This window comes from Mauremys mutica, chromosome 22 (assembly GCF_020497125.1).
Source record: "Mauremys mutica isolate MM-2020 ecotype Southern chromosome 22, ASM2049712v1, whole genome shotgun sequence".
In the NCBI taxonomy this organism is placed as follows: Eukaryota; Metazoa; Chordata; order Testudines; family Geoemydidae; genus Mauremys; species Mauremys mutica.
Window position 1 is genome coordinate 16961191 of NC_059093.1, and position 19622 is coordinate 16980812.

The 19622-nt window shown below is 43.9% G+C and overlaps 1 protein-coding gene across 2 annotated transcripts in view; it reads left to right on the plus strand.

The window, feature by feature from the left end:
• The window catches only part of CDON (cell adhesion associated, oncogene regulated), a 93393-nt gene extending 79293 nt beyond the window's left edge, over positions 1–14100 (plus strand). For both annotated transcript variants that reach the window (XM_044997127.1, XM_044997129.1), the window contains exons 19-20: positions 7864–8117; positions 9981–14100. In XM_044997127.1, coding sequence (XP_044853062.1) covers positions 7864–8117; positions 9981–10147 — 421 coding nt within the window. In that variant the 3' untranslated portion in view covers positions 10148–14100. The remainder of the gene's footprint in view (positions 1–7863; positions 8118–9980) is intronic.
• The last annotated feature ends 5522 nt before the right edge of the window (positions 14101–19622 follow it).

The following is a 19622-nucleotide window of genomic DNA, read 5'->3' on the forward strand; positions in this document are numbered from 1 at the left end:
TTCTGCCATCTTCTGAAATCCCCTGAGACCATTTATAAAACCAAAGCAAGTGCGTTGGGGTCACAGCATTCGGTCTTTATGGAATGCAGATTTGAAGCTCTTGAGGCATTTGGTAGAGGTTTGGCCAGCCTCACACTCTGGGCACGTCACAGCAGGAGAAAGGAGATTCCTTTATAGAATTTGAGGTCCAGTAGTGCCTCCTGTATTAAGGTTAGGTTGCGTTTTTCACTTAAAGCAGAGATTTTATCCTTTTTTTCTGTGAAGAATGTGTCTTCTCCAAACTAACCTCACATCAGTGAGTAAAGAGTATTTGTTTTCATGATTTTCAACTAAATCTTGATTTAGTTTGCTAAAATTAATTGAAAAAACGGGACCTTAGAATTCAGTATCTCACTTTTTTTGGACCCTGTTCTGCTAGGAAATGGCTGACTTGTCATTCAAACTCCCCATATTCTTAAATCTCATTGCCATCTACCTTCAAATATAGATTTGAAGAATTCAGGTGGTAATTAAGCAAAGTTGATTTGTTTTTCCTAGAATTCCCAGTATAGTCGCTATTTTCCTTACTCAAAATGACAGTTTCCCATTACTTACAATGGGATTGAAGTTGTTCATACCCTCAGTAAAAGAGAGCTACTAATTTACTCTCAGTGAGGAAGGGTTCCCCTAGTAAAGATGGCCACTGTTGGCCATTGTTAACTGGACTGAAGCCATAAATCCTCCTCAGGGAGGATGCGACCATCTCACTAAGGCTATATCTGCACTGCAGTTGAGGTGCAATTCCCGGTTAGGGTAGACATACACACATTAGCTCTGCGTGAGCTACAATGCTAAAAACATAAGCGTGTCTGTGGTGGCCCAGGTGGCAGCTCAGACTAGCCACCTGAATACAGCCCCATTCAAGATCCTAGCTTCACCTCACATGTTATCCGCAACATTGGGACCCTAGGCCTTCAGATGTCCAGCCGATACATGACAGTGTGAGATACATGAGTAACTGTTATCCTCTGTGTGGACCTTCTGCCAGAGAGGAAAGTGACCTACACTTGGCCAGCAGGTGACACAACTATTTGCTAGACAGCAGTAAAATGCTGGGAATTGGGATTGCTTCGTTTCTAATGATTAGAAGTTAGGAGTTGTATTCCTGGCTCTGGGATGGAAGAATGGCCTAGTAGTTACAGACAGCATCGTCAAGTACATCAGATTGGGCAGGTGCACTTGTATTCCCTCTCCATGGTCCCAGAAGGGCACCCCCTCTAGTGTTCCAGCACCTCAGCAGTCACCTCTCTTGGGTAGAGACACGTGTCTCTCTCCCTCCTGACTGAAGTTTTTCCCAGTCTGCACAGATCTCTGCCTACACTGTGATATCCACAGCAAGCCAGACTGCCTAAACAGGCCAGAGTCTGTGCTTTGCTTTAAATGCAAAACCTTACAAACAGCATGATTGCCATAACGCTTCCTGGGTTCACATCATTTTCCCCCTGAGAGGTGTTACATAAAATCCTGGCCCACAATACTGTGTAGATTCATAGACTTTAAGGCCAGAAGGGACCCTCATGATCACCTAATCTGACCTCCTGCTCATCGCAGGCCACATAACCTCACCTACCCACTCCTGTAATAGACCCATCACTTCTGGCTGAGATACTGACATTCACCTCCTGGCCTGTGGGGTGGCTAGTCAAAGTCCCACAACACACCAAGGAAGACCGGATCAGGTGATGAGGGAGACTGGTGTCGCCATGACATCTCCTGGTCACAAGATAGGTTCTCCCTGCTGCTATAACCCTCCCGGATCACATGATGGTCTCTCCCTCCCTCCGCTCCCCATCTCCTGTTGCCATGACAATGCGCAGGAGAGGGTGCTGATGGGGCTAGGGATGTAAAATATTAAACGGTTAACTGATACCCATTTAAACTATTAAAATATTTTTAAAACGATATTTGCATCCCTGTATCTTATGAGTTTAAATTCTGCATTTAAATTCAAACCAAATATAAATGACTGTTTTTTTCATTATTTAGCACAGTGGTTTTCAACCTTTTTTCATTTGCGGACCCCTAATAAATTTCAAATGGAGGTGTGGACCCCTTTGGAAATCTTAGACCATCTATGGTCCCCCACAGGTCCATGAACCACAGGTCGAAAGCCATTAATTTAGCATATTTAACGGCAAGCACATAATATGGAACGGTTCTTAACCACACTAAAAGCGAGATTTGAAATTTGTGTCTTGGATCAGATTTGACCTCTGTTCTGCACTGTTCACCTGTAGATAAGCATAATTCTTCATGCTATAGTAAGGATTATAGTCAATTTGCTTTTCTCCTGCACTAAAGAACCTGGTGCACGCTTCTTCATTGAGTACTCCTATCTGGTGGGTTTCTGTGTACTTAACCAAATGGCTGTTCAGTCTCTGCTTGCTTTTTTGACCAGTGTCAAAGTGTGCTGCTTGTGGTACATCTATATTAGCTAAACAGGTACCAGTATTTTCAGCAATTGCCATCTCCAAGCAGGCTTTCATGATACAGTGGTGAAAACACCTGCATTTCTGTCTACACTAATGCAGTCGCACCATTGCTGATAGTTTCTGAACTATGAATACTCATTTTTCTAGTGTTGACAAGGCCAATGAGACTGCAATTTGTGTCAGTTTTGCCAGCAAAAGGTTCTCAGGTACTTTTTAAATGGGCACCCAATTTTTTTTAATGTTCTATACTTGGTACTTGGTCCTGCTAGTGAAGGCAGGGGGCTAGACTCGATCTTTCAAGGTCCCTTCCAGTTCTAGGAGATGGGTATATCTCCAATTATATATATATTGTATACAGCAAGCGCATGTAGGCAAGATATTTTGTCTGCAGGTTCAACCCAGGTAAGGCTGTTTCTCCCTAATGCTTCTTTGTGTCCCAGACCAGGGCAATACTTGTATTTTGTGGTCAGATTCAATAGCAGCACATAAACTTTAAATGGACCAGCAAAGCAGTATTCAGCCAATTTGTAATGTAAGTTACTCAGAAGTAAGGTATATAAATCAGGTCATGGGTTGATTTTGGCTTTTTAGCATTGAGATTGGATTTGAAATGCATTTTCCACTGGACAGATTTTATACTATCATTCATACATGCGCTGTGTTGGAGATGTAATTAGTTTTAATCAGAGTTTTAGTATGCACCGTTGGATTTAAATTTAATGAGCCAAATTAATTTACTGAAACTCCACTCCAACCAGTGCAGTTGTACCTGGAATGATATTGAACTCATGTCTTTCAAAAGAAGAGCCCCCAAATAAGCAAAAACAAAACATTTAAAATAGGTTTCACTAAAGGAATTGTCTATTTTTAAAAAACGGGATTCTAGTCAAAACCTCTGTGGAAAGAAATGTCAGCTAATGAATGGCTTTGTTTGAAGACCAGATGTGTTGCATGTGGGTTCTGCAGTGGGTTCTGTGGTATTTCAGTTCTTGGAATAATAAGTACTTGGAGACTGTTTGTTTTAATGTGAGGTGATGGACAGAAAATGGAAGCTGCTGTGCACTGGCACTTTGTGTTGCTATTGTCTTAGGAATGTTTGGGGAGGGGAGTTCCATCCCATGGGGCTGCTTCACCCCACTTCCAGGGATACCTACAAGGACAGACACATTCTTACTACAAAGTCCATATTTTGACCGTATCCATTTCATCTCCCCATGATAGGCTCCGTTCCTTGGTTTCTGGGCCCTGGAAGATGAATTATCTTGATTCTGTTTATTTCCAGCAATTTGGTTTCATGTGAGAGACCCAAGTAAGCACTGGAATAAATCGCCCAGGGAGGTTGTGGAATCTCCATCATTTTGAAGAGCAGGTTGGACAAACACCTGTCAGGGATGGTCTAGATGATGATTAGTCCTGCCATGAGCGCAGGAGACTTGACTTGATGACCTCTTGGGGTCCCTTCCAGTCCTACGAGTCTATGATTCTAAGGTTTTGTACATAAGGTGACCAGATTTAAAACCAGAATTACAGTCCCCTGGAACCTCAGGCTCAATCTCTAAATTATTTTAGATCGAATCCCCTTAAATATGATCTTTGTACTAATCAGAACGACCTGATGGGACATACTTTGGGGGGAATCTAAATAGGAGCAACTTTTTATTATTAAATTTAGCAGTTACCTTGCATAGAAACTCTTCACATAGAAACTATGAATTTGAATATATTTACTTCCCTTTAAATAGAGGGTGAATTCTGTTAATACTTTTGTGCTAAAGGATTAGTTGCCTGTCAGCGGGGCGGGGGGGGGGGGTCTGAATGCAGATATGCTGTCATTGTCAGTGTCTCCCAAAATAGCTTATGTAATAGTCTTCCATCTTCCCTTGCAGTCTAATGATCAAATGCCGGAGTGACCGACCCATTTAACTCTTCTGAATTGCATGCTCTTGGAAAACTAGAACAGCATGGGTTCTGTTAACTAGATGCAGATGTCTCAAAATAGACATTGAACTTCCTAATGCACACGATCAGCTCTGAATACTGAAAGTTCAGCAGTTTATGGAATGCCAAACAACACACAAACCTGTAGCCAGTTCTCACAGGCAAGCTGTCCAGGCTGACAGGGGCATTTAAGAAAAAAGGGTGAGAACATCTTGCATTTCCCAGTGCCAAAAGAAACTTGGTAATAAGACAGTTCTGACTTCAAATAACATACTGGCTTCTCCCAAGGTCACTATCCTATACAATGCAATACGTGATTCTGCATAGCCAGAAAGGCTTGTCCTTCTAGAGGCACATGAAGAAGACTTCACAAAATCATAGACTATCAGGGTTGGAAGGGACCTCCGGAGGTCATCTAGTGCAATGCCCTGCTCAAAGCAGGACCAATCCCCAGACAGGTTTTTACCCAGTTCCCTAAATGGCCCCCTCAAAGGTTTGAGCTCACCACCCTGAGTTTAGCAGGCCAATGCTCAAACCACTGATCCATCCCTCCCCCCAACTTCACTACTTAGAATGCGGCCTGAATAAACCTTGAGTAACTTTCCTCCTTTGCAGGTGGTAAAATGGGCCTCTTCTGTTTACTGCATGTTATTTTGAGCATAGTGACGTATGCGGGAAGTTCTCACACAAACAGTTGAGATTTGTGTGTGGCAGAATACACTAAACCCTTAGTTTATTTATATTTTTTATTTAAAACAAATGGAAATAAATGATTTGGCCCTGAGCCACTCAAACTAAGCTTTTTTCTTTTTCTTTTCTTTTTTTTTTTCACTACCAAACAAGTAACACAGCAACCAAATGAGCACGGTTTCATGCAGCGCAGCCTAGTGGTTCTGCAAGTGGTATTTCGTACGCTCATTTGTAAAACGTCACCATCACAGCAATTCCTTATTGACCTCAGATGTGATGTGGTAGTCCAGCATTGCGAAACTCACTCTTCCAATTGCCTATGTGCTTGGTCTTTCAAGTGTGTATGAGTGGTTTATTTTGGTGGCATAAATATGCTCTCGTGTTTAGAACTAAGTCCTCATTTAACTTGTTTCTGGGTTGATTTCTTTCCATCAGCAAAAGGATATTTTATCGTGTTAGATACATTGTGCTATAAATCTGTTAAACATGTTTCAGATCCTCATGGAATTGTGTTTAGTGACTGGTGCCAGCTCAGAATGGTGCTGTGTGATGCTATACAAGTATCAGGGGGTAGCCATGTTGGTCTGTATCAACAAAAACAACAAGGAGTCCGGTGGCACCTTAAAGACTATCAGATTTATTTGGGCATAAGCTTTCGTGGGGTAAAAAAAAACCTCACTTCAGATGCATGGAGTGAAAGTTACAGATATAATGAGATGGGATAGTTCTGTGGCTGGTGCATATAGCAGGAAGGGTTGCACGTTTAGATTTGGCAGTAGAAATTGTTCTGAGCTGTATCCATTTGGCATATCACTGGATAATCTATGTGTAATATTTGAGAACCCTGTCTGACTCTCATGAGCACTTCCAAACGTTGCTATGGCCAAGGTAATTGTGTGTAAACAGATACGCTTTTCTTTGTAAGCAGCCAGCTCCTGCTGCTATCACTCTTGTTTCCATGTTGATGAGTTGTGGTGTCGCAATCCAGGGTTTGTGTCCTTAATAACTGAATCCTGCAGAATAAGTCAGGTTCTGTTGACTTCCAGAGCATGTGTTTAAATTGAATGTCGGGTAGTGAGGTGTTGGTGAAATAATCGTAATTTTTCTGCAGTGTGATAAAGATTTCCTGTATATTTTCTGCTTTATCACTCTCCACACTAGATTTCGGAACAAAGGATGCACTCTTCTCACAGCTCAGACAGTTTGTTTCAGAGCGCTCCAGTTCATGTGACGGTTCTAAATATGAAAGTTTGAGCTGTGTAACAATTACTGGTACATGTGCAGTCATACTGGAGTGGTCTGTCCCGGGCTTTCACGTTTAACGTGGCTGTTACAAATGAAGCTGCTAGCACTGCTGTGCCCAGAACTTGAGAAACTAAAACATTCTTGGCATTTTCCCTACTTAGGATGAGATAATGCTAGGCGTATATCTACAGCAAAAGCCCTTCATAAACGTCTTTCTGTTTAAAAATTAAGTAGCTCAGCTGTAAAGATTGACTTCCCAGCTTGCCTTCAGTTTGAGAGTCCAGAATGAGTGTCTTCGAGATTATTTTTTGTATAAATTGAAAAGTTACTATTAAGTTTTTTACACTTAAAATGCTGCAGTTGGTTGTATGTAGTTCCTCTGTTTGCGCTAACTAGCTTAGCAATGCCTATTTTTAACATAAGCTGCTCTGTTTGCTCGTTGGATTCGTAACTTAAGCCCTGTGTCATGGCATTTAAAATCTGTATTACAGAGCTGACCCAATGAAGGAATGTGTTTGCAATTGACAATAGATGGCGGGGGGGGGAATGCTAAACAAATGATTCTCTGAATGTTTTTCAGCCATCTGGCGAGCAGGGCAAACAATATTGAATTGTGGATATATTTTCCCCCAAAAAGTCTGAATTTATCGGACAGAATAATTGTAATTTTTGCCACCAGCTCTACTGTATTTACTGGGTTAAATAATTGAGATTTACATGATGAAGTTTTCAAAAGCTTCTTAAATCACTTTTAGTTCCTAGAACGGGCAGGCAAACATTTTGGCCTGAGGGCCACATCAGGTTTCTGAAATAGTATGGAGGGCCGGTTAGGGGAGGCTGTGCCTGGCCTGGTCCCCACCCCCTATCTGCCCCACTCTGCTTCTCGCCCCCTGATGCCCCCCCCCGGGACTCCTGCCCCATCCAACCTCCCCGTTCCCTCATGGCCCCCCAAGGACCTCTGCCCCATCCTGCCCTCCACCAACCCCTCCTCTCCTTCCTGGCTGCTCCCCCGGCACCCCTGCCCTATCCAACCACCTCTTTTCCCTGACTGCCCCCCCGACTCCTGCTCCCATTCAACCCCCCTGTTCCCTGCCCTCTGACCGCCCCAACCCCCCTATCCACACCCCCGCCCCCTGATCACCACCTCGAACTTCCCTGCCCTCTATCTAACCCCCCCTGCTCCCTGACCCCTTACTGCACTGCCTGGAGCACCGGTGGCTGGCGGCGCTACAGCCGCACCACTCAGAGCACCAGGTCAGGCCGGCTCTGCAGCTGCGCTGCTGGGCAAGAGCTCGCAGCCCCACGGCCCAGAGCGTTGCGCTGGCAGCACAGTGAGCTGAAGCTGCTGGGGAGGGGCTGGGGGGCCAGCCTCCTGGGACAGGAGCTCAGGGGCCAGGCAGGAGGGTCCTGCACGCCGGATGTGGCCTGCGGGCTGTCATTTGCCCACCTCTGTGCTAGAACAAAGAATCTGGAGAGATCAGGACTCTGAGTGATTCTTTATTTTGGTTTAAATTCACAGGTGTTTCACCAAAACCAATGGCACTTTTAGCAGCAACACGCTACCTGTGGTGCCCATAGTAGCACCTTATCAGCAGGACAGTTTAGAGATGAAACCGATGAATCATGTGATGGTAGCCATGTGTTTAGCCTCCGCGGTCCCAGAACGCAGCGTCGAGGTGGAGGAAGACAGCAAGGAGAAAGTGGAGCAGCCATCTACTCAGCATTCTTGCTGTCAGGAAAATATGAATCAGATTAACATAGATTACCCAGAAGGTATGCCAAATTGGGGGAGAATAAATCTTGGCTTCCAAGCTGCATGCTTATTGTACAACAGCTGTAGGGTGCTTAATCTGACTACGCCGAAACTAGCAATTAGTCTCGGAAAAGGAAGGCCAGAGTCTGCAAGGTGTTGATCAGCTTGCAGCTCCCCCTGAAGACCATGGAAGTGAAGATATTAAAATGCCTTCCAGGTGCATGCCCTAAATGATGAGTGTTCTAAATGGAACCCCTCCAGTACACTTACTCCAGATAATGTGATGACTGATTTATTTTGAATGCTGTTTTTTTAATGATCTTTGCCAGTACCACCTTAGGCATTGCTCTTATCAGATCTCCTATTCTAAGAAGAATCAGGCTGGGTAATTATGTATATGAGACCTCTAGGGAAAGCCTAGGTACCTGCAGGAAGTGGAGTGTTAATTCAGAGCTAGCTAGGGGAAGCACCAAACGGGGAAACTGGAATTCAGGAATAAACGGTCTTGTTCTTTGGGGCGGCAAGAGCTGAAAGCCTCACGCATTCCTTTATAGCTCCTGGCTGGCCCCAAAAAGAGAGATTTTGAGCTTTCCAGCTGAAAAGACAGGTTGGACTAACATGTTGTTCCCCATGGGAACAGTGTATGCTCCAGCTTGTATGATTCAAGTCACAGCACTGAGATCTATTTATAGTGAAAACAATCATACATTTATTATCAAAGATTAAGATGCAAGAGACAGTGCATAAGGCTAATGCTAATAGTTATATATAAACAAAAGCATAACATGCATAGACGCAGGAACTAGAGAGGGTGGGGGGGACGGACAGCGGTATGGGGGCTGGCTTTCAGCACCCCACTATTCAAAGTGTTCCTGTGCCACTGATAACACGCTTTCTAGAGATTAAATTTAACAGTCTAACCTTCTGTCTAAGGCCGTTTGTCTCACCCCAGATGTCTTTCGCAGCGTTTCGGCCAAGCCTGGTTGAGATCCTACTTGCATGAATGTAACCATGCTGTCCCTTTACTTCCTCAGGTGCAGGGTAAAGGGATGTCTCCTTGCCTTCTGCTTACATCCCTATAGCTCATTGACCTTAGAGACAGCAGAATCTCCCTCTCCCCACCCCCATTTGCTTGTTTTTTTCCTCTGTTCTTTTCCTGTTGATCCTGTATGTAAATAGGTCTTCCATTGTGTTGGCTTACAATACTTAACTTACATTTGACAGAGAGATACTCATCTCACTCCCTGTCTGGAAGAAATGTTTTTCTCTTCGGTTGGTGACAGACTTTAAAACCTATATTTTCAGTACATATACACAGCTCCTTAAATATCCATGCATACGTCAGGCAATGATTATGAGGATCCGTATGACATAATCTTTTTCTTAGAAACCTCACAACCTCATAAATATCATAAAAATGGTGTGCTAGGAGTGATGAGTTTGTCAGGCCTGTTACGAGTTCCTGGTTCACAACGGTGAACCACTTGGCACTGAGAGGTTCTTAGGGTCATAATGTATTTGTATGTTTTATTTAGATCAGAGAGGCAGCTTGCCATTTGAAACGAGGGCTTTGCCCATAATCTCTCAAGGTAGCACAGCCACTATCCACAATCTGATCACTAAATCTAGTGATAACTGGAAGTACATTATTAAAAGGCCTAGAGAACAGGGGAACGTATCGTGAGAAATGCCTTAGGAAATTAGCAATTCCTGCCAGGGTTTAACACTTTACAGCGTCCAAACTAATTTTCACTTTTAGTGGAAAGCAAAGGTTTTACCCAGTTCACTAATCTGCATTTGGAGACAAGTGGGGCAAGTATGCTGAAATAGCGAAGGGGCAAGGAGCGATTTTCGTGCTAATATAAACTGCTCGTGATTTGCAGGTGACATCTGTGCACATTCGGAAACATCAAATCATATTTTGAGCTGGAGCCCTCTTATTCTGCAGCCTGTTTCAAAGGACTGTAATGAAAAATCAGGATGGAATTCACCTGGTGTCACTTTAAACAGCTCCGGGGACCTTCGACAGCTCCACACGCAGGAAACCTGAAGAAGCAGCAACCCGTTTTTCCCCACTCACAGCCAGTAACTGCACAGCAGAGTCACTGACAAGGACTGATGGACGGGGTGTTAATTATAACAGAGAGAGTCACTATTTATTTTTTGTAGTAGTGTCATGAATGTATCTTGTTTCAAATGTTTGCCTTTTTATATTATTTATGCCTGGAGAAATTCCTTTGTTTTTTCCACCCCCTGTGGAATTAGCCTGGTTTTGTATAAAGTTTTGTAATAATATAAAGAACAACAATGGGGAATATGTAGTGTGTTTTCCATGGCTATTACCAGCATGAGAAGCACTTCTGCAAAGGAGCATTGATGTTGAGCGTGCAGATTTTAGAGTGGATCCAACCCGAGTGGTTCTGAAGTTCATAGCAGATTATAGCCACCCTATAGAGCTGCCGTGTCACTGGCATTTGTTGCAATATTTTTACGGCTGATTTGCCTGACTACATTCGAATGCTGTTGTTTCAGGCTCTCCTGATGGAAAGAGATTTGGTAATGGAACCTCAACATAATGAACCCCAGCCGATCTGTTTATACGAATGGTACAGCTGGTCGAGTAGTAATACTACTAATCATATTTTTAGTTATCTCCAAGTATTGGAAAACCTCTAATGTTCAGAGAAAATTTCATCATTCCCCAAACTTTCATGCCTTTTAACAGGAATGATTTATCTGAACATTCTTACTGGAAGGTCACTATTTGTTGAATTTAAAAGTATTCGTCATCTAATTGGGGAACAGAAAGTATTCCACATGACTTGTGGGACCAGCTATATAATATACATAAGGAATAATCTACATGAATAATTTGTGAACAGCCTGGAGTCTGAGCATTGTTTATCCAAGCTCGTCAGCACATAGTGATTTATCTGAACGTATTCGTTATTCTTGTTAAAGGCTCTCAACCAAAAAAGGCTGCTAAATTCAGAAGAGTTATTGGCAGCGAGTATATAACTGTCTCTTATTAGCCAGTTGTTTTGCATTCTTGTGCATGTTTTAAATTTCGCTGCAGGTAAATCGGGCTGAATTTTCTAAATTTACATCTTAAGCCTGCTCATGCATGCGCACCTTGGGATTGATAAACCAAGAGTAAATGCCAGCAGGGCAAAGTGAACTCACTCTGAAATAAGTGACAGAGTCCTTTGACACCTTTGTAGACCAACAGACGTATTGGAGCATAAGCTTTCGTGGGTGACATGCATCTGACGAAGTGGGTATTCACCCACGAAAGCTTTTGCTCCAATACGTCTGTTAGTCTATAAGATGCCACAAGACTCTTAGTCTGGATCTGTAAAAAGCGACAAACATGGCTACCCCTCCGATACTTGTCACTCTGAAATGTCCAACTGCTTCAGTTTCTACGGCATATTAGTACTTAGTTGCCACTAATTCCACTAGCTTAATTTCCGGTTGCCTCAGAATGGACCTGTTCAATTTACAGTAGAATCTCCAGTGGTTGGTACTTTTCTAATCCCCTCACGAGATACACCGCTTACCTCGATATAACGCCACCCGATATAACACAAATTTGGCTATAACGAGGTAAAGCAGTGCTCTGGGGGGGCGGGTCTGCGCACTCTGATGGATCAAAGCAAGTTCAATATAACACGGTTTCACCTATAACGCGGTAAGATTTTTTTTGGGCTCCCAGGGACAGCGTTATATCGAGGTAGAGGTAAAATATTCAGTAGTGCTGGTAGTTGCATATTTCTAAACATAACCCTGGTTAGCAGAGGCAGATCTGGGGTAAGGCTCACATTCCTAAAATATGATGCACTGTTAGCACAAATGATTTAAACTAAAGTATAATGAACGTTTTGTGATGCGTTAGCCCTGCCTGTTTGTTCGCTTACAAAGGTAACGTTCAATCCTTTGCAATGGATCTCCCAGGGACTGAATGGTATTTTAACTCCATGGTTTGAGAAAAAGGGAAAAACGTATTGTTTGTGTAATAACGCTCTCCTCGCCTATTAAATAAGAGCCTGGAGGTGTTGCTTTAGAAAATTGAGCCCGGTGCTGTCGCAAACGGTGTCCGACAAACCACAGCTCAGACAATGGCTGTGTATGAAGAAATCTGCCTGTATCTCAGACATAGCAGCTGGAGCGTGATGTAGGTGTTGCGATGTTAACTGCACATTTTTTTTTTCAAATTTAATCAGAGTAAATAAAACAAACTTTCACTTGTAAAACACTCTATCCAAAAGTCAGAGCCTATAACCCAAGGAATGAGGCACATAAATCACTATTACTGCCGCCCTGAGGCGACACATGTGCAGTCTCCTTTTAATGGAATGAATATTTTCCTAGCGAGAAACGCCCCGAGGGGAGGGTGGGACGCAAAGCTGCCCTATTTGAATCACAAACCACTTACAGAAGAAATGAGGTGGTGGCTACAGGTGCACTGAACAGGAGAACCTCAGTTACAAACACCAGAGTTACGAACTGACCCGTCAACCACACACCTCGTTTGGAACCAGAAGTACACCATCAGGCAGCAGCAGAGACCCTCAAAAGAGCAAATACCGCACTGTACTGCATTAAACATAATCTATTAAAGGGAAAGCAGTGTGTTTCTTCTGCACACTAAAACTCCAAAGTCAACGTTCAGTTGTAAACTTTTGAAAGAACAACCATAACGTTTCATTCAGAGTTACGAACATTTCACAGTTACGAACAACTTCCATTCCCAAGGTGTTTGTAACTCTGAGGTCCTATTGTACCACACGGAGTAAGAGATGTGTATCATAAAGACTGGCTCTGTACTTTTCTAACTATTGCAACAAATGTCAAATGCGGCATGCGTATATCCCGTATGTGAAAATATTATATATAATATAGGATATATATTGTATATTTTATAAATACAGCCCTTAAATGAGAACTTACTGGGTTTGATCTGGGTCACTATGCAAGAGTTTATTGCAGTAGGAAACTAGTTGATGCTGTATTTGCTTGATGGCTGGGAGAGGGGGTTGCACCAGATGTGTACACAAGTTCTCTATTCCTGCTGTCCAGGTGTATAGTATGTGATAATGGATTAGTCTGCATGTTTGTGAGACCTAATTAGCATCCGAGGAAGGCAGACTCCCGTCGTCTAGTGTGATCTATTGAGTGCAATGGCCGATCTCGTTAGGTTACGAAAGTTGCCTGTTAAGAGAACTAGCATATTAAATGCTTTGACAGAGAGATTCAGGAAACTCTGCTGTAAGAGTTTGGTAGTTTGGCGCAGGAAACCAAGGCAGGTTCGTATGAGCCCTTGGGACATAAACTGCTTTGAAAGAGTCAGATTTGGGGGGTAGGGCTTCTACTCAAGGAAGAGAGTGTTGTAATCTGCCATGTTAGCAGGGTCTCGTCGTGGACTGCTTTATTTATAATGAATAACACTGTTTTAAGTGTTTTTCTTTTATTGTATTTTATTTATAAATATATATATATATATGTGTGTGTTTGCCTTTCTGTTTAGGGGACGTGTTCTCCCAACTACAAGTGCATAATTACAAAACTCTACACACATCCTGCCTAGATGCTGTGATTCCCAGGTCATGCAAATCAGTCCAATCCCATCCTTAACCTTCAGCTAGCACCAGCTCCCCAGCAAATGCTGAAAGACCTTGCCCCTCTGCAAACCCTCCCTGTTCTTTAAAGCTGGCTTGGTTTTGTGCTTTGAATGTTGTTTTCCTTTGAAATCTAGAGGGCACAAACTCTAGAATCCTGGGTTCATTGGCAAGGGTTTTGGCACCAGGAGGATGAGGTGCATTGCTAGAGCTGTGAGGAGGAAACTTATATTAACTGCCTATGTTATGCTTGACTCTAACCAGTGTTACGTTCTTTGCTTCTATGGGCACTACATACATAACCCAGGGTTTGTTGGTTTTTGTTTTTAAAAGATTCACTGACATCAGACCTATGTGCGTTTCCCTTTATCCTTTTTTTTTTTTTTTAAACACAGAGGCCCTCTGAAGCTTCCTGGTTGTTACTAGCCAAATCTTGATCTCTCAGAAACAACCCATTTAAAAATCCCGTTTCAAATCTTTCCTCTTGGTATGTGCTCTAGTTATGTAATGGTCTGTCTTGATATGGATCTTGGTAGAAAACAGACCAAGCGACCCTCTCTGATCCTCCCCGTATCTGAGACAGTCATTCAGCTGTCGTACTGCCCAAGGAAAATGTTTCTTTCTGTATTTCACCTGTGTGGTCTTTGAAAGCAATGACTTAAAGATGCATGGTTTTTGTATCATATAGAAAAATATGCTATATTTTCCTAAAAAAAAGTTGTAATATTCTTTTGAAATTGTATATATATTTGTGATGTAGTTTTTGACAGAATTTGTTGGTGGTTTGATTAATATTAAAGAGAATGCTGCTGCTTTACGAGTGATGCTTATTGGATTGTCTGCTCTTGAATCTATAAGTGGTGTGAATTCTCATTAGCCGAAAGCTGCTATATCACTACTTAATACAGGCGAAATTATTTACTAGTTTCATATTTAATTACTCTTCACCAAATTTACCCTACCCTAAAGAACCGTGAATTGTCAACAATATTGTTAAGTCGTAGGCAAAGACTAGAAGAAGCCAATGGACTTATAATTAAAAAGAGAGAGAGAGAGAGAGTGGATAGCTTATATGGCTTAGACAGAAATGATCTGGGAAAAGGGGTAAACAGTGAGGTGGCAAAATTTGCAGATGATACAAAACTACTCAAGATGGTTAAGTCCCAGGCAGACTGTGAAGAGCTACAAAGGGATCTCACAAAACTTGGGTGACCGGGCAACAAAATGGCAGATGAATTGCAATGTTGATCAATGCAAAGTGATGCACATTGGAAAACATAATCCCAACTATACGTATAAAATGATGGGGTCTAAATTAGCTGTTACCACTCAAGAAAGAGATCTTGGAGTCATTGTGGATAGTTCTCTGAAAACATCCACCCAATGTGCAGCGGCAGTCAAAAAAGCTAGCAATGTTGGGCATCATTAAGAAAGGGATAGATAATTAGACAGAAAATATATTGCCTCTATATAAATCCATGGTACACCCGCACCTTGAATACTGGGTGCAGGTGTGGTCACCTCATCTCAAAAAGATGAATTGGAATTGGAAAACATTCAGAAAAGGGCAACAAAAATGATTAGGGGTATGGAACAGCTTCCATATGAGAAGAGGTTAATAAGACTGGGACTTTTCAGCTTGGAAAAGAGACGACTAAGGGGGGATATGATCGAGGTCTATAAAATCATGCCTGGCGTGGAGAAAGTAAATAAGTGTTACTTACTCCTTCTCATAACACAAGAACTAGTGGTCACTCAATGAAATTAATAGGCAGCAGGTTTAAAACAAACAAAAGGAAGTATTTCTTCACACAACACATTGGCAAAGAGTTCCACAGGTTGATTGAGGATGTTATAGACTCAAAGACTTTTAAGGTCAGAAGGGACCATTATGATCATCTAGTCTGACCTGCACAATGCAGGCCACAGAATCTCACCCACCCACTCCTGTAACAAACCCCGAACCTATGTCTGAGTTATTGAAGTCCTCAAATTGTGGTTTGAAGACCTCAAGCTGCAGAGAATCCTCCAGCAAGTGACCCGTGCCCCATGCTGCAGAGGAAGGCGAAAAACCTCCAGGGCCTCTGCCAATCTGCCCTGGAGGAAAATTCCTTCCTGACCCCAAATATGACGATCAGTTAAACCCTGAGCATGTGGGCAAGACACACCAGCCAGCACCCAGAAAGGCCAAGACTATAATAGGGTTAAAAGAAGAACTAGATAAATTCATTCCTGTTCTGTTCATTCCCTCTGGGGCACCTGGCAGTGGTCAGTGCACCAGGCTAGATGGACCTTCCAGTATGGCCGTTCTTATGTTCTTTCATGCAGCATAAGGAAGCCGCAGAGCTTTGACTGCATATGGTTGTGGTGTTCCACAGCGGGGGAAGATTTCAACCCTTTCTTGTCAGTAATCTGGGAGTGGGACCTTTGTTTAATTCATAGACAGAGTTCTTTAAACTGAAGTTAATGTTACTAATGTCTCTGTGTCTGAAGGGTAAGAAAACTAGGTGAACACAGAAGCTTTAAAAACCAGACTTTCAAATATTAGACATTGGGGGTTTTTTTATTCAGTACAATAACACCAAAACTGAACCTTAAAGTGCGTCTCTTCCACCAGGTTTGGATAGAGTCTTTAAGGTGCTGCTTCTGGCCTACGCAGTTGCAGTTTTGGTGAATGTTGCATAAAAGATGAGGATTATTTACCAGTACTCAAGATTTGCTGGTGCTTTATAAACATACAAAGCACAATCTCTAAACTGAATAATATTCAGCTTAGTTGTGCCATATCTACAGCTTTAATGTGGCATTAGCTCCTTAAAGGCGATTGGCAAAGGGGGCTCAGAATGTGGGTTTCTGTCTGGCTGATGGGTGACGAGGGCATAAAAGGCAGGGGTTAATCTGGGTGGGTGGTTTTTGTCTCTAGAAATAACAAGAACCTGGTTTTGCTTGGAGGAGCCTTGTGCAAATGTTCCAGCTCGGATTGCCAACTTTCTAATCGCACAAAACCAAACACCCTTGCCCTCTCCCCTACCGTGCCCTGCCCTTCCCCCGAGGCCCTGACCCTTCTCTGAGGCTCTGTCCTCGCTCTCTCTCGCCCTCACTCACTTTCACTGGGGTGGAGGTGTGGGCTCTGGGGCGGGGCCGGAAATGAGGGGTTCAGGGTGTGGGAGGGGGCTCCGGGCTGGGGAAGGGGGTGGTTGGGGCATGGGAGGTGGTGATGGCTCCAGCTGGGGGTGCAGGCTCTGGAATGGGGCAGGGGATGAGGGATTTGGGGTGCACGAGGGGGCTCCGGGCAGGGCTTTGGAGTGAGGGAGTGGGCACAGGGCTGGGGAAGGGGGTTGGTACAGAAGGGGGATTTGGGCTGGGGCTGAGGGGGTTGGAGTGAGGGAGTGGACTCAGGGCGGGGACAGGGGGTTGGGGTGTGGGAGGGGATGTGGGTTCAGGGTAAATAATCCTCATCTTTTATGCAAAGTCCACCAAAACTGCAACTCTGGGAGGGGGGGGTCAGGGCTGGGGGTTGGGGTGCAGCTGTCAGCAGCGCAGTAGGGCTAAGGTAGGCTCCTGGAAGCAGCCAGCACGTCCATTCCTATGTGGAGGTGTGACTGGGTGGCTCTACACGCTGCCCATGCCCGCAGGCACCGCCACTGCAGCTCCCATTGGCTGCGGAGCTTCCCTGATCGCACCTGCGCCTAGGGGCTGCAGGGACACGCCAGCCACTTCCGGGAGCTGTGCGGAGTCAGGCCAGGCAGGGTTAGCCTGTCTTAGCCTCACTGTGCTGCTGACCAGACTTTTAATGGCCCAGTCAGCAGTGCATTCCGGTCAGAAACCGGACGCCTGGCAACCCTAGTCCCAGCAGCTGCGTATTGTGAGCTAGCATGCCTGTCTTCACTGACGGGGTGGACCTGCTGAATTTGTAGCAGAGGTCCTTTCTCCCAAGTGTTCTTTAGGTATTGACCTTAAATAGGTTTTAACAAAACCAGAGTTCTAAAGCGTTTGACTGCACATTCCTTCCCTCCCAGTTACTCAAAATTCACTTTCTTGTACCGTCGTATCATCATTTCACTAGTCCATCAGCCACCATAGTCTTCCAGTGTGCGCTAGACCTGAATTTCTGTTGTAGATCAAGTAGAAAGCCCTCCCCCCCCCCATTTTTACATAAATCTTTCAAACCATCTTTATCAGTCATAAAGACGCAAAACCAGGCCCAAACCCGCTTGGTTGTAAATGTTCAAGTCATGTTTAAGCATATTAACGCAGCCCAAGGAATGTCCTCCTTGGCTACTTGCCAACAATCCGCTCCCCTTACAACTAATCTGTCAACTGTGGCCAGAGTTGGCATTATGACAAGCCAGGATATTTGTGATGAGGCAACATGTATATCCTTTAAGGCATCATAAAATACTTCCTTGAACCAAAGCCAGGCCTCATTCAGACACTTACAAATAAGGAATGGCAGGCAAAGAGGTCAAAATTGTAACGACTCTGAGTTCAGTCTCCTAGAATATCAACTTTTCCTTATGAATTAAAGAGTGTCCAGGTTATATCACGTCATTCTTAAGCATATCTCCAGGGGGGAAGGATGAGCTAAGATCAAGTGGGAAATGGACTGGACCAGAGAATCTCATGAGTGGATCATAGGATCATAGAATGTCAGGGTTGGAAGGGACCTCAGGAGGTCATCTAGTCCAACCCCCTGCTCAAAGCAGGACCAATTCCCAACTAAATCATCCCAGCCAGGGCTTTGTCAAGTTGGGCCTTAAAAACCTCTAAGGAAGGAGATTCCACCACCTCCCTAGGTAACCCATTCCAGTGCTTCACCACCCTCCTAGTGAAATAGTGTTTCCTAATATCTAACCTAGGCCTCCCCCACTGCAACTTGAGACCATTGCTCCTTGTTCTGTCATGTGCCACCACTGAGAACAGCCGAGCTCCATCCTCTTTGGAACCCCCCTTCAGGTAGTTGAAGGCTGCTATCAAATCCCCCCTCACTCTTCTCGTCTGCAAACTAAATAACCCCAGTTCCCTCAGCCTCTCCTCGTAAGTCAGGCTCATGGATCATCAAGTTATGTCAATTTCCATTGATGTAAGATACTAAATGTGTACATCTATTTTTTTTCTTAGGATATTTGGCTCTGGAACGTATGAACAAAATAAAAAGGGTGATAATGACAACAAATGTAAAATCTAATAGGGCACCTCCCACCAGCTTGCCAGAAGTAAATGATTCTGGGCCAGGCCTGCAGAATTTCTGAAGATAGTTTAGGAACTTATCATTCCTCGGGATTCTCTACTTGGTAACTTTATAATGCATTCTAGCTCCATGCTCCCTTGCCTCATATATCACAAGTCATTTCTCTTTCAGGTTTATACCCTGTAGGTATTTGTAGGATCATCACATGCCTCCTTGGCCATTAGATGTCCCAGCTAGGCCCATCTCACACTTCTGAGCTCTCCTCATGAATTAACCCAGCGGAGACTGATTCTTTTTTCCCCCTTCTGCCAAGTTCCTCTATGTCAATATCTTCCTGGTTGTTGACTGGAACTGTGCAATACCCCATGTGTGGTCACACCAGCATTGCACAGAGGGGCTGCAGCCTCCCTGCTCACTGATGTGGTGCCTGAAATTGCATTCCCTTTTTTTCTCCAAAGGCATCTGATGTTATGAACTTGCTGCATCACTGTCTGCCCATGATAACCCCCGGGTCTCTTCAGCCGAAGCTCTGCCCTGCCACACTAAGCAGCTCTTTTCTCATGCCTCTGCGTGCCAGCCCCTCCCAAATTAGTAGCTTCAAACTTCAGTCAAGTGTTTCCTCCCTCATCCAAACCGTGAAGGAAGGTATGAAAGAGGCTGATCCTGATGCCAGACTCAGGGCCGGCTCTAGACCCCAGCGCACCAAGCGCGCGCGT